This window comes from Crinia signifera, chromosome 5 (assembly GCF_055691185.1).
Source record: "Crinia signifera chromosome 5, ASM5569118v1, whole genome shotgun sequence".
NCBI classification, from domain to species: domain Eukaryota; kingdom Metazoa; phylum Chordata; class Amphibia; order Anura; family Myobatrachidae; genus Crinia; species Crinia signifera.
The window spans coordinates 61,789,841-61,802,730 of record NC_139221.1 but is presented as its reverse complement, the minus strand read 5'-3'; the positions used below and the strand labels follow the sequence as shown (position 1 = coordinate 61,802,730).

Below are 12,890 nucleotides of genomic sequence, written 5' to 3'. Positions count from 1 at the left end.
TCCCCTCCCACGGAAAGCAGCGAATCACGGGAAATTTATGCTGCCGCGAGGAGGGGTCACAGTATCCAGAAAGGTTGCCCACCTTTCCGGGGGGTCGGGAAGCAACCCTGGATTATTCCCTTATTATATAGTGGTCACTCTGATGTTCTCTTCATTATATGGTTGTAACTGCTGGAGAAAGCACCTGCTGTTAAAAAAACGCTTTTCATTTTTATTTTTTTTATTAGCCTTGGTTATCTCTTACTAAAACTACCTGTGATGTATGAACCGCTGTTCATGGGACAGTGCTTTGTACTTGGGGGTCCAATAATCGGAGGGCCGTGCCTGCACCGACCGCCTGTGCTTGCGGCTCTTTGGGGGCGTGTCATCTGCATTTTCTGGGAATGTTCCCCGGCCCTCTGGAGGGAAGGCCGCTGATGTCATCAGTGGCCTCCTTCTCATCACGGCCTTCACAGTGCCGAGTCCTGGCTCACTTAAAGCTGCAAGCAGGGGGAAAAATAATTTTATGGTGAATGATTTTTTCCCCTTCCCCTGAAGGTCCACAGTGTGCCCATGTAATTTCACTTTTGGGGGGCAAATGGGCATGGGCAAAAACGGCCACAAAATGATCAAAAAACGGGCACAAATTCAACAAAACCATGTGAATTCACGCCAATTTCGATGATTTACATGGTCTCCGACAATGCTGGATTTTGTGCCCAGGTGAAAAATCAGCAGGTGGATTGAATAGGGCGAGTTGAAAAGTGTCATTTCAGCTAGGATTGAATGGCATGTTTCATTCCTTTGGGCCTTATTCTAGTTCACTCTTTGAGACAATTTCCTTTTTAGCTGGACAAAATCATGTGCACTGCAGGGGGCAGATGTAACATGTGCAGAGAGATTTAGCTTTGGGTGAGTTATTTTGTTTCTGTGCAGGGAAAATACTGACTGATTTATTTTTACACCGCAATATAGATATCACTTTGAAGAAAACCCCACCCAAATCTAATTCTCTCTGCACATGTTACATCTGCCCCACCTGCAGTGCACATGGTTTTGTCCAGCTAAGAAGGAATTTGCCTCTAAGAGTGAACTAAAATAAGGCCCTTTGTTATTGCTCCTCCGTGAGAACCTTCCCAAGCAGTGTTTGGAGTGTTTTTCTTTAATATATAGTATTATAAAAGAAATAGGAAAATATTGATTATTATATAAAAGAAACCTCAACATAACTAAGTTTACTCATTACAATGCTCCACATTGTTATTTTATGTGATTGATCTGGCAGAATGAATGCGAGAGTCATTACAGAGTCAGGAAGGAATCCCTCACCTTTACCTCATCGAGGTTACATCGCTGTCTCAGCCCTTGCATGCTATTGTTTTTCTGAATCAATATAAATAGAATTCAGAAAAGGCTGACAGATGTTCTTGTCTAATTTCACCCTTAATTGTACACAATATTTCTGGGATCTAAAAATTATTTATGACATTTGAAAGTTTTTTTTTGCTGGACTTTATTTTCATGATCTCGAAGTTTCTGTATGGTGTATCAGTAATGGGTTACCGTGATTTTAGGGTGGCTTTTACACCACCTTATTGGCATGTGCCCACCCCAGATAGGGCAGAAGTGTATTACACAGTGTACCTGCCCCAGATAGGGCAGAAGGTCCATATTACAGTGTACCCACCACAGATAGGCCAGATGGTCCATATTACATAGTGTACCCACCCCAGATAGGGCAGAAGGTCCATATTACACAGTGTACTGACCCCAGATAGGGCAGAAGGTCCATACAACACAGTGTACCTGCCCCAGATAGGGCAGAAGGTTCATATTACAGTGTACCCACCACAGATAGGCCAGATGGTCCATATTACACAGTGTACCCGCCTCTGATAGGGCAGAAGGTCCATATTACACAGTGTACTGACCCCAGATAGGGCAGAAGGTCCATACAACACAGTGTACCTGCCCCAGATAGGGCAGAAGGTTCATATTATACAGTGTACCCCCCCCCCCAGATAGGGCAGAAGGTTCATATTACACAGTGTACCCGCCCCAGAAAGGGCAGAAGGTCCATATTACACAATGTACCCACCCCAGATAGGGCAGAAGGTTCATATTACACAGTGTACCTGCCCCAGATAGGGCAGACTGTCCATATTACAGTGTACCCACCCCAGATAGGGCAGAAGGTCCATATTACAGTGTACCCACCCCAGATAGGGCAGAATGTCCATATTACACAGTGTACCCACCCCAGATAGGGCTGAGGGTCCATATTACACAGTGTACCCACCCCTGATATGGCAGAAGGTCCATATTACACAGTGTATCCACCCCTGATATGGCAGAAGGTCCATATTACATTGTACCCACCCCTGATAGGGTAGAAGGTCCATATTACAGTGTACCCACCCCTGATATGGCAGAAGGTCCATATTACACAGTGTACCTGCCCCAGATAGGGCAGACTGTCCATATTACAGTGTACCCACCCCAGGTAGGGCAGATGATCCATATTACACAGTGTACCCACCCCAGATAGGGCAGAAGCTCCATATTACATAGTGTAGATAGAGTAGAGGGTCTGTATTATAGTGACTACGGTGACTACGCTGCCTGACATGGACCAGGGCCGGAGCTACCTGCTCAGCAGAACCTGCAGAGCAGGGAGGCGCCAGGCTAAAAGGCGCTCTTCTGCTCTGCGACTCTGTCTGTAAGGACACCATAGATTGGGCAGTGGATCCATATTACACAATATACCTGCCCTAGATCAGGCAGTGGATCAATATTACACAGTGTATTTGCCCCAGATAGGGCAGAGGGTCCATATTACACAGTGTACCTGTTCCAGATAGGGCAGAGGTTCCATATTATACTGTGGACCCGCCCCAGATATGGCAGAGGGTCTGCATTACAGTTTACTATACCCCCCCCCCAGATAGGGCAGTGGGTCCATATTGCACAGTCCACCATAACCCCCCTTTACAGTGCACAACCCCCCATGGCGCACTTACAGCAGGCCAGCATGCTGAGCATTGCGCTGCTGCTAGCACTGGTTTCCATGGAGCTGCTGGCTGTACGACACTGTAGAGGCTGGCGGCCAGGCAGTGCCTTTGGTAGCTACTACTGCTAGCGCCCAGCAGGATTGCCACCCCCCGCTGCGATGAAGAAAAAAACCCTCACACACATGGTACCTTGCTAGGCCCATGGGCCCCCCAAATGGCAGGGCACCATAGCAAGTGCAGGGGCCCTCTATTGTTACGCCACTGGCTCTGTCCTTTTAAAATTATAATGTAAGCTCTCCAGGGGTGGATTAAGAGAAGAGGGATGCTATGTGCAGGCCCCCTACCCTCGCTGGTATCGGCACATATGCCACGCAGACTCGTCTGGCACTTTTATAGAGCCTATAGCGCATGTGCTAACCTCCAGGAACATGGGGCTGACCCATTTTCCTGGTAATTGCTCTACTATGCATGATCAAGTCTCTATAAAAATGGAACTTGAGCCATTTTCTTGGTGATCTCTGCAGACAGGTATCATCTATGGGTGCAGGGCCCTGAGTGCACTGCAAACTCTGCCCCATTACAGAAACACCCATTAAGCTCTCTCATCCTTGCATTCATGTCTGCATTTATCATATACTATGCTGTCAAGCACCATGGAAATAAATACTAATAATAATCAAATTATACAAAATAATTCACATTCTAATGTGTTCTAGGAAATATGAAGATGAATTAGACATGGATAAAGTGACAGCTGCCATGGTGCTGACTAGCCTGTCTACAAGTCCTTTGGTTCGCAGTCCTCCAGCTCGATTCCATGGTAAGTCTATTACGCACTTACAGTATGTACTTAAGGGGTTATTCAGACCTGATCGCACAGGTGCAACTTCACATGCCAGATGATTATCGATAGACTGTGCATGCCTATGGATCATAGCGCACATGCACAAGTCCATCCAGTGATAAAATCCTGCAAGTTGATTGACAGAAAGTAATTTATGGGTAGTAACCAGCCATCTTCCTGGAGTGTCAGGGGGTGCCCGGCTGTTTGGTGCATCACAGCCGCCGAGTAAGTCCTAGGCCACACACAGACTGCACACACTGGAAAAATCATTCAGCGAGTGAACGGAGTGGGAATTCAATCTGGTGGGGCGGCATATGTCTGATGTATATGGTCACTAGATGGTCACTCAAACAGTTGACATGGCTTTAGGTTGACATGAGGTCGACACAAGCATTAGGTCAACATGGGGAAAGTCAGTACTGGGCGTATGCGCAGTACCGACCTCACAGTATAGCGGTCGGTACTGCGCATGTGCCAGTCCCAGCACCTGTCATCATAGTACAGGCCTGGGAATGCTGTGCCTGTGGCGGTGACCAGGAGGAGTGGTGGTGGCAGGGTTGCAACATCGCGGCCAGTGGCAGCCACCCTGTTGCCATAAGGTACCATCCACCACTGCTCACCGGACTGTTCATTGCGGGGAATGGGACCCGTCCATGGGAACGCCCAGCGTCTTATGAGTGTCCCTGCTGGGGGTGGCGGCTGATGTTGTATGATGTCAGCGCCAGATACATATAATTGTGCACCTTTGTTGACAGATATAAATGGCTCTTGGAAAGAAGCGGGGTGTGTGTCTTCTAGCACCGGCAGCAGTGGCTATTGGAGCTGGACCACCACCAGTGACTGCTCCAATTCATCAACTCCATCCCCACCCTTATCTGTGGATAACTTCAAGCCCTTCCGATGCCCAGTACATCCAGATGACACCATCGATGATACTGACACTAGCAACATCTTTTTTGAAGATCCTGTCCCAAGAAAAAGAAAGGTTTGTGTACATCTGGTAGGATGTTTTTCAATTTCCTACAGGATTATTTCTGTTCCTGTTCTGTGATGCTCTTACAGGGCATTCATCATATTTAGGCTGAGAATAGGCTTAGGGATCCCTAAAAGGTATTAGCATGTCCGCAGGAGTCGTGCTCATGCATCATCCCATTTGCTCCAGCGTTGGAACACCATCTGTGTACTAGTAAAAGGGGCATATTCAATGCATGTCCAAACTGCAGTCTTGCCGAAAATATGGCAGTTTTTGACATGAATAGATCGGAAGGGGTTCTGATCTATTCAAAGCTATCTGTTTTTTTTCATCAGGTTGAAATTGAAACCAGGTGGATTAGCGGCTATTCTGTCGATCCACCTAGTTTTGGCTGGGTTTCTGTCATTCTCAATCCAACATAAAAAAATGCCGGATTTAGGATTGAGGATGGCGCTGGGTGAGCAGAAGCATCTTACATGGCACTGTCCTCCTGTCTGCTGCCGACCGCACCCTCCTGCTGCCACCCGCACCCTCCCGTCAATGCCCATACCCACCCCCCAACTCCCGTACCCACGGCCACCGGGCTGGGTGAGAGCAGCTCACCCGGCTCCCGCTGCCTCGTGCCGCCACGCTCACCTGGTCCCCGCGCCAGCCAAGTGAGCATCAATCAGCAGCTAAATCCGACTTCTTTACATAATAAAATAGAGCAGTCACCAACGTTCACTACATCAGCTGGAGTCACTGAGACAGTAGCATTTAGCAGCATAAATGTACAAAAATATTATTTTATGTATTGTGTCCTACAGCGTATTTCATGCAAATAAATAGATAGATAGACATTATCATATGCCCAACCTTTTTAAAGAGATGAATATATACAGTATGCTTGTAAATAATTTTTAATTAAAATCTTATCAGACAGGTCTTTTCATAACCCGTATATTCCATCATTTGATTATTTTATATTTTATTAATATTATTATTATGGTTTATTTATATGGCGCCACAAGGTTTCCGCAGCGCCTAACAATACATAAATGAGCAAAAACAAGAAAACACTGACTTACAGTACAAGGCAATTTAGGACAATACATGGTAAATAAAGACAGTTGCATGGAAGTAATTATTAGGGTGGTAGAGAACTAGGGATAGGTGCCCTTGAATGGAATAAATAGAGGAAATAACAGATGAGGAGAGAGGGTTTCCATATACAAGCAGGCATTTCAAACATGCTACAGTATAACCTTTCTAATAGAAATCCATTTATCCTGATTGACATATTTGTCACCATGAATAGATTTCTGTACCCACCTGCTAAGCAGTAATACCTACACCTGAGCCTGATACATCTGTCATATAAGCTAAACCAGATGACATGTGTGTATAACGCTGTCACGCTTATGCCGGTTTGGTACGTCATGCAAGGCTGGAGACTGATAAAATCTGTGTTTCGCTTTGTGCTGTCATCTAATGTCTGTCACCTGCTAGATGTGATCATTATCTCTTGTGTCGGACATCTGTTCAGTGTTGTTGCTCCACATTACTCTCATTACTGCATCTCACGCAAATGAAGAGCCCTGATCCCATTTGTCCGTAGATGGGTTACATTGCATTATGTTATATCTATAGTAATATAGGCCTAGGATGCCGTATACATCCTATAACAGATAGTACACACCTGCGTAGTAATTAATAATAGATTGTTGCAAGTCATGTTTAAATAAATAATGCTTAGAGGGAGAAAACTGAAACGAGAATGAATATATTTTTATTAATGTAGCCACCTAAAGCAGGGTTGGTTGATTGATTGATTTCAAAGGGCAATATTAATTAATGCTAATTCAGGCTTGTTTAGTATTCAATTATTGCTCTCTGAAATCCATCCGTCGAAGCTGCTGATCATCGGTGCCATTGAAAATCTGACGTTTAGTTAGTAGACCCCCTGGTGTACAGTACGTGTTGTTGTAGATCTGGACACATACGACTGAGAATGTGCAAGTAAATAAATGTTCTGTTGCATGCATCTATTTTACTGCATCCAAGTCTGCACAAGGCCCTGAGATCTTCCCAGTCCCCTAATGGATGTGGTTCAAAGCAGAGGAGGCTCCAGAGTGGGTGGCTGCACTGCCAGGCAAAATTCAAATAATGTAGGCCCAGCAACTGCCACCACCTGCCATTCCAAACTGACTCACTGGCAGTAGGTATGGCTCCCCTATTTAAATTTTGGACTATGCTGCAGCCTCTTCTCTGAAGCTGCCACTGGTTAAAAGGATAGACAGTGTCTAAATCGACAGTCAGTATGTTGACACCAAAAGTTCAACATGCACAAGGTAGACATCGACAAAGATCGACACAGGCAAAATGTCGTCAACGCATGAAATGGACAAGTCGTTTTTCATGTTTTTTTTTGTGTCAATGGACCCCCAATTAGTTTATCCTCTGACACACTTGACCATTCCCTATTGTAGTCCGCGTTGATGATAAAGTATGAAAAGGAAAAAATAATGAAGAAATTTTTTTTTTTAAAACGCATGTTTATCTGAACGGTGCCATGTTGACCTTTTTCTTGTGTCGATATTTTGTCAATTTCAAACTAGTACACGTCGACCTGTTAATGTCATCCTTTTGGTGTCAATATAGACTGTCGACCTATACATTGTGCCCTATAATACTGTGTAACACAGTGATGGCTAACCGTGACACTCCAGCTGTTGTAGAACTACACATCCCAGCATGCCCTGCATCAGTTTCAGCATGGCCAAATAGTATAACTGTAGCAGGGCATGCTCGGATGTGTAGTTCAACAACAGCTGGAGTGTCAAGGTTAGCCATTACTGTCCTAGTGCTATACTGTGTAACAGATACCATGTACTCATCGTGCGGTGGGAGCCATCCCAGCTGTGCTGTTGTGCTATCTGAGTCTGTGTGCTATCTGAGTCTGTGTGCTATCTGAGTCTGTGTGCTATCTGAGTCTGTGTGCTATCTGAGTCTGTGTGCTATCTGAGTCTGTGTGCTATTTATCTGTAGAACTCCATGAAGGTGATGTTCAAATGTCTCTGGAAGAAATGTGGTAAAATTCTGAGCACTGCGGCAGGAATCAAGAAGCACATCAGGACCATTCACCTCGGGTAATTCATTGTGACTTTATTAGGAAAGGAATTAAAGACTTAAATGATAAAAAGTAAAGATGAATAATATAATTTGGCTGAATGAGAACTTTGATCACATTATTCAGATTTCCCCTGGAGAGAAGATTAGTGAGTGAGCCCTGATTAATGCAAAATACGAATTGTATGTCATGAAATGTTAGGCCTGATTCAGTCCTGATCGCAGATCAGAATGGGCAAAACTATGCTGCACTGCAGGTGGGGCAAATGTAACATGTGCAGAGAGAGTTAAGGTGCCCACACACTAGAAAGATCTGCGATCATAAGATGTGCGCATAAATTAGCCTTGAAATCTTTTTCTGCCCTGGACAAAAGATTTCAGGCAAGCGCACATCTTTACCAAAGATTTATATTAAGATCCCATGTGCGTTCCTATGGATCTTTTGCTAAATCGTTCATGCAGCATGTAAGATCAGAAGATTTAGCAAAAGATCCACGGGAGCGCGCATATGGTTGAAATCTGCTGATTTGCGGTCGATTCTGCTGTAAATATCAGCCAATCGGCAAATAAATTGTTCTAGTATGTGGGTACCTTTAGATTTGGGTGAGTTATTTTTTTTTTCTGTACAGGTTACATACTGGCTGCTTTAGTTTTACACTGCAACTTAGATTTCAGTTTCAACACACTACATCGAAATACTCTCTCTGCACATATTACATTTGCCCCTCCTGCAGTGCACATGGTTTTGCCCATTTTGAGAACAAATTTGCCCTGCAATCAAGTCTGAATTAGGCCCGCTAAATTGTAAGAAATTTGGTACATGAAAATGATGTACTATAGCTAGACAGCTATCTGCAATCAAGAAACTCACAATTTAAGTGAACAAGGCTTGATAGTAGATGCCAGAATTAACCTGAAATTTGTGTGACGCCAATGTCACTCACATGGTAATATCCAACGTGTGTGTGACATTGCCACAGATGACAGCTAAATGTAATGCTGGGAACACAAGTAACATCATCGTTCCCTTTCTTCTCTGGGGTATTGGAGCCATTGGTCCACTCTGACCCTGCTGCACAGGTCTCTGCACATCTCCCGGGCTGGTGAACACTGCCACTGAACCGGAGCCTGATTAACCAATAGGTGCCAGGACTGGGGTGGGCACCTTGCCAGTGACAGCTGAGGAATAAAATGAAGGGCCAATTTATACCATGCTTCTTAGCTATCACCCATACTGTGGGGTGTAAAGCAGTGGCGTATTTACATTTTGGGCGCCCCCCCGCCGTTAAAGGGAGGGCGCCCAGCCACTCACCCGCCCCTCCGCCCGCCGCACCAACCCCCGCAGTCTAGATGTTCAGATCCGATATATCTGTGGGTACCTGGGGGAGCGGCAGGCGAGGACCGCAGGCGGCGCAGATGGAGACCGGGGGTGCGGCGGGAGAATAGGAAGAAATCCTATTCAAAAGACCGGGCGGCCGCTGATTGGCTGAGCTCTCAGCCAATCAGCGGCCGCCCGGTCTTTTGAATAAGATTTCTTTATATTCTCCCGCCGCGCCCCCGGTCTCCATCTGCGCCGCCTGCCGCTCCCCCAGGTAGCCGTCAATGCAGGTGGGGGGGACGCTGCGAGGCGGCTGGGGGGACGGACGCTGCGGGGGACGGACGCTGCGGGGGACACAGAGGCGGCAATTACTTACAGCTGAGCCGGGCAGGGGGAGCCGGGAGCTGTCACTGTCAGTACGGAAGAAAAAAAAAAAAGCCCATACAATGAATCGGCAGCCTGTGATTGGCTGAGCGCTCTCTCAGCCAGTCAGCAATTGGCTGAGAGAGCGCTCAGCAGCCAATCACAGGCTGCCCATTCATTGTATGGGCTTTTTTTTCTTCAGTACAGACAGCTCCCGGCTCCCCCTGCCCGGCTCAGCTGTAAGTAATTGCTGCCTCTGTGTCCCCCTCAGCTTCCGTCCCCCGCAGCGTCTGTCCCCCCAGCCACCTCAATGCCCCCCTGCCCCCTGCTCCCTTCACATTGCAGCTAACGTAACTATAGCACTGCAGCCCCCGGCGCCCGCACATGCATAGCGCCCCCCCGCGGTCGTGGGGGCTGCGGTGCTATAGTTACGCCCCTGGTGTAAAGTTCTTAAGGTGACTGTCAGATAGCTGTGCCAATGTAACTTACTGATGGAACCATTACTTTATGTACATTGTGCTACAGCACCGGCTGGGCAGCCTAAGGCCAAAGTCTCCTTCACACGCCACAAGCATTAGATCCTACATGCCAGTTGTGTAACGTAAGTTACATGCACACGGACAGTATGACTGGCGAGTCCCTGAGCGCCTATACATGTGTGTTTAGCAGCATTAAAAGAGGAGTTACATATGTATTAGCCTAGGCCACCTTTAATTAAACAAAAGATATTTGGAAACCTGTAACCTGGGCCCTTATTCTGGTTGACTCTCTCTTGCACGTATATTCGCAAGGTGGACCGATGTTTGGCTCATCTGCAGCAGCACTTCTGCACATATGAATACGCTGGGAGCGTGCAAACTTTGCTCTAAATCTGTTTACCGAGTGCACGCTCCCTGCCTTTAGAGCGGGGGGTGGAGATGGGCGTGGGGTGCCGGGCAGGCTATTGGTATATGTGAACGCCCAGTACTTCATGCGCTTTCCCATGAAAACGCTGGGCGTACACAAGCTAATGCTTTCGTGATGCACGTGCAGGGGGTGGTCAGCTGACCTAACCGGATGTCAGCTGCCCGCCCAATTCCCTGGAAATCTACACGCAAACAGTATATATGAGCCTGGACCACCCTTACGTGTGCGTGCACTTTCAGCATCATTTGATGGTCGGCGACCATCGAAAGATGGGGGAGGTTCCCACTGGCATGCAAACGAATGTTTATGTAAAATATGCATGCCAGGCTAGCGAAGGGGGGCGGGCGTATCACCATTCGCAGGGAGGGTTCTGGATAACGGGCAAGGGTGCAAATTCATGCCCGAGCGAGTCAACCAGAATAAGGCCCCTGGTCCAATGATTTAGCGCTATTTCATACGCTCTGGCTCCTGCCGGGCAGCGAAATCCCGCACGGCCAGGAAGCCGTGATGCACACAGTAGTTTACAATGAAGGGGATGGCCACAGCCCGGCAGCCGTCCCTTCCAGTGGTGGGATCCGGCTGCAACCGGGCGGCCGGGCCGTGGCCGCCCCATGTGAATGGACACATTTGTGTCCATTATTAACTGCTGTGTGCGGCATGGCTTCCTGGCCGTGCAGGGTTTCGCCGTTCGGCAGGAGCTGGAGCGTGTGAAATAGCCCTTAAGCTGCACACATATGATGTAATCAACGATTTCACTTGAACTCCTTTGATCTCCCAGACAAATTATATACTCATACACACTAAGTGAATTTACAAAAGGTATCATCAGTAGCCACATCCAGGAGTATGCTGTAATTTATAGAGCGTACACACTAGACCAGGGCTGGGCAACACCGGCCCTCCAAATGTTGATGAACTACACATCCCAGCATGCCTTGCATCAGTTTCAGCATGGCCACATAGCAAAACTAATGCAAAGCATCCTGGGATGTGTAGTTCATCAACATCTGGAGGGCCGGTGTTGCCCAGCCCTGCACTAGACGATGTAAACTCTGTTGTTCATAAATTGTCGACATCATTTGTTATGCCGTCTAGTGTGTACGCAGCTTTACATTGGACAGTCTAGGGAGGTGGAGGCTCTGTTATGGTGTGGCGTGATTTCATCTTGCAGGCATACATTGGCATGTGGTCACTCACACGGGAGCGTGCTCATTCTTCCTGACAATGTACCTCTATGCAAGTCTGATGACCTCATATTATGGCTGTCAGAGTGTTCCTCTGAGTTGGCATCATGAGCTGGCCTCTTTTGGTGTATTTTAACCCAATAAGATGCAGTTTGATGTGCTATCAATGGCAGGGTTCCACCACCGGTAAATATAGGGTATTGTAGACCAATATTCAGGAGGATGGTGTACGGTACACAGTACTTTACAGAGCTTGTGGTGTCTTGCTTGGTCATGTTGATGCTAAACTCCAATTAAAAGGAGCACCTACTCTTTACTAGACAGCTGTCTTTAGTTTTTTCTGGCAAATATTTGCTAATATGTTTCTAATGTATCAAGCTTCAAAAAATGATAAAACTGAGAGTGATAAACAGCCAGCCAATCAGCTCCTACCTGTCAGTTAGAAGCTGATTGGCGGGTTGTTTGTCACTCTCCATTTGATCACTTTTTGAAGCTTGATACATCTGGCCCTTAGTGTGAGTATTCCTGGCACCTGTATTCTCACCTCTACTTGTATATACCTGTCAGAAGTCATTCTTTGCTTTTATTGTTTACATCTGGTCCTTTTTTGATGTCCTTTGACCTACACTTTTCTCTCCCAAGACGGCCTGGAGAATCGGATGACTATGAGGGAGAAGAGGACTTTTACTATACAGAGATCAGGCTGAACAATGACTCTGGCGCTGAAGGGATATATACACCTGTATCTCCATCTTTTGCATCTGTTCCTTCTTCAGTACTTCTTCCAAATGTTGGAAACTGTGAAACTGTTTGTGTGAAGACAGAGAGCAAACTGTATGGCCGTCTCTGCAGATCAGCTCCTAACTCCTTCTATCTGGTACAGTCTGATCATGCCTACCAGGTAAACCACAGTTTTACGCAGTATTATATATGCGTATAAGTCACGATGATAAATCCAGGATTCAATTTGGGATTCTGGGGTTTTCTTTTCCGTACTTTACAGATTATTTTGTATAAAGATTTTGCTGTATCTTAACATTTGCGTTTGGTGTATCCCTTTTATGTACTTGTACCCTGCTTTATATTATGGGAGCATATGTAATAGGGTCTGAGTTTGCTGGAGGTGTAGGATGTTGGCTGATCTGAGATGTTTGTGGCAGCTCCAGACTGGTTGGAGGTCCGCGAGCTCCAATTGACTCATAGC

General features: G+C 46.5%; 1 protein-coding gene across 2 annotated transcripts in view; it reads left to right on the top strand.

Moving 5' to 3' along the window:
* ZNF704 (zinc finger protein 704) overlaps positions 1-12,890 on the top strand; it is a 73,817-nt gene that overhangs the window by 43,315 nt on the left and 17,612 nt on the right. For both annotated transcript variants that reach the window (XM_083187323.1, XM_083187324.1), the window contains exons 3-6: positions 3,707-3,810; positions 4,590-4,819; positions 7,835-7,935; positions 12,329-12,587. In XM_083187323.1, coding sequence (XP_083043449.1) covers positions 3,707-3,810; positions 4,590-4,819; positions 7,835-7,935; positions 12,329-12,587 — 694 coding nt within the window. The remainder of the gene's footprint in view (positions 1-3,706; positions 3,811-4,589; positions 4,820-7,834; positions 7,936-12,328; positions 12,588-12,890) is intronic.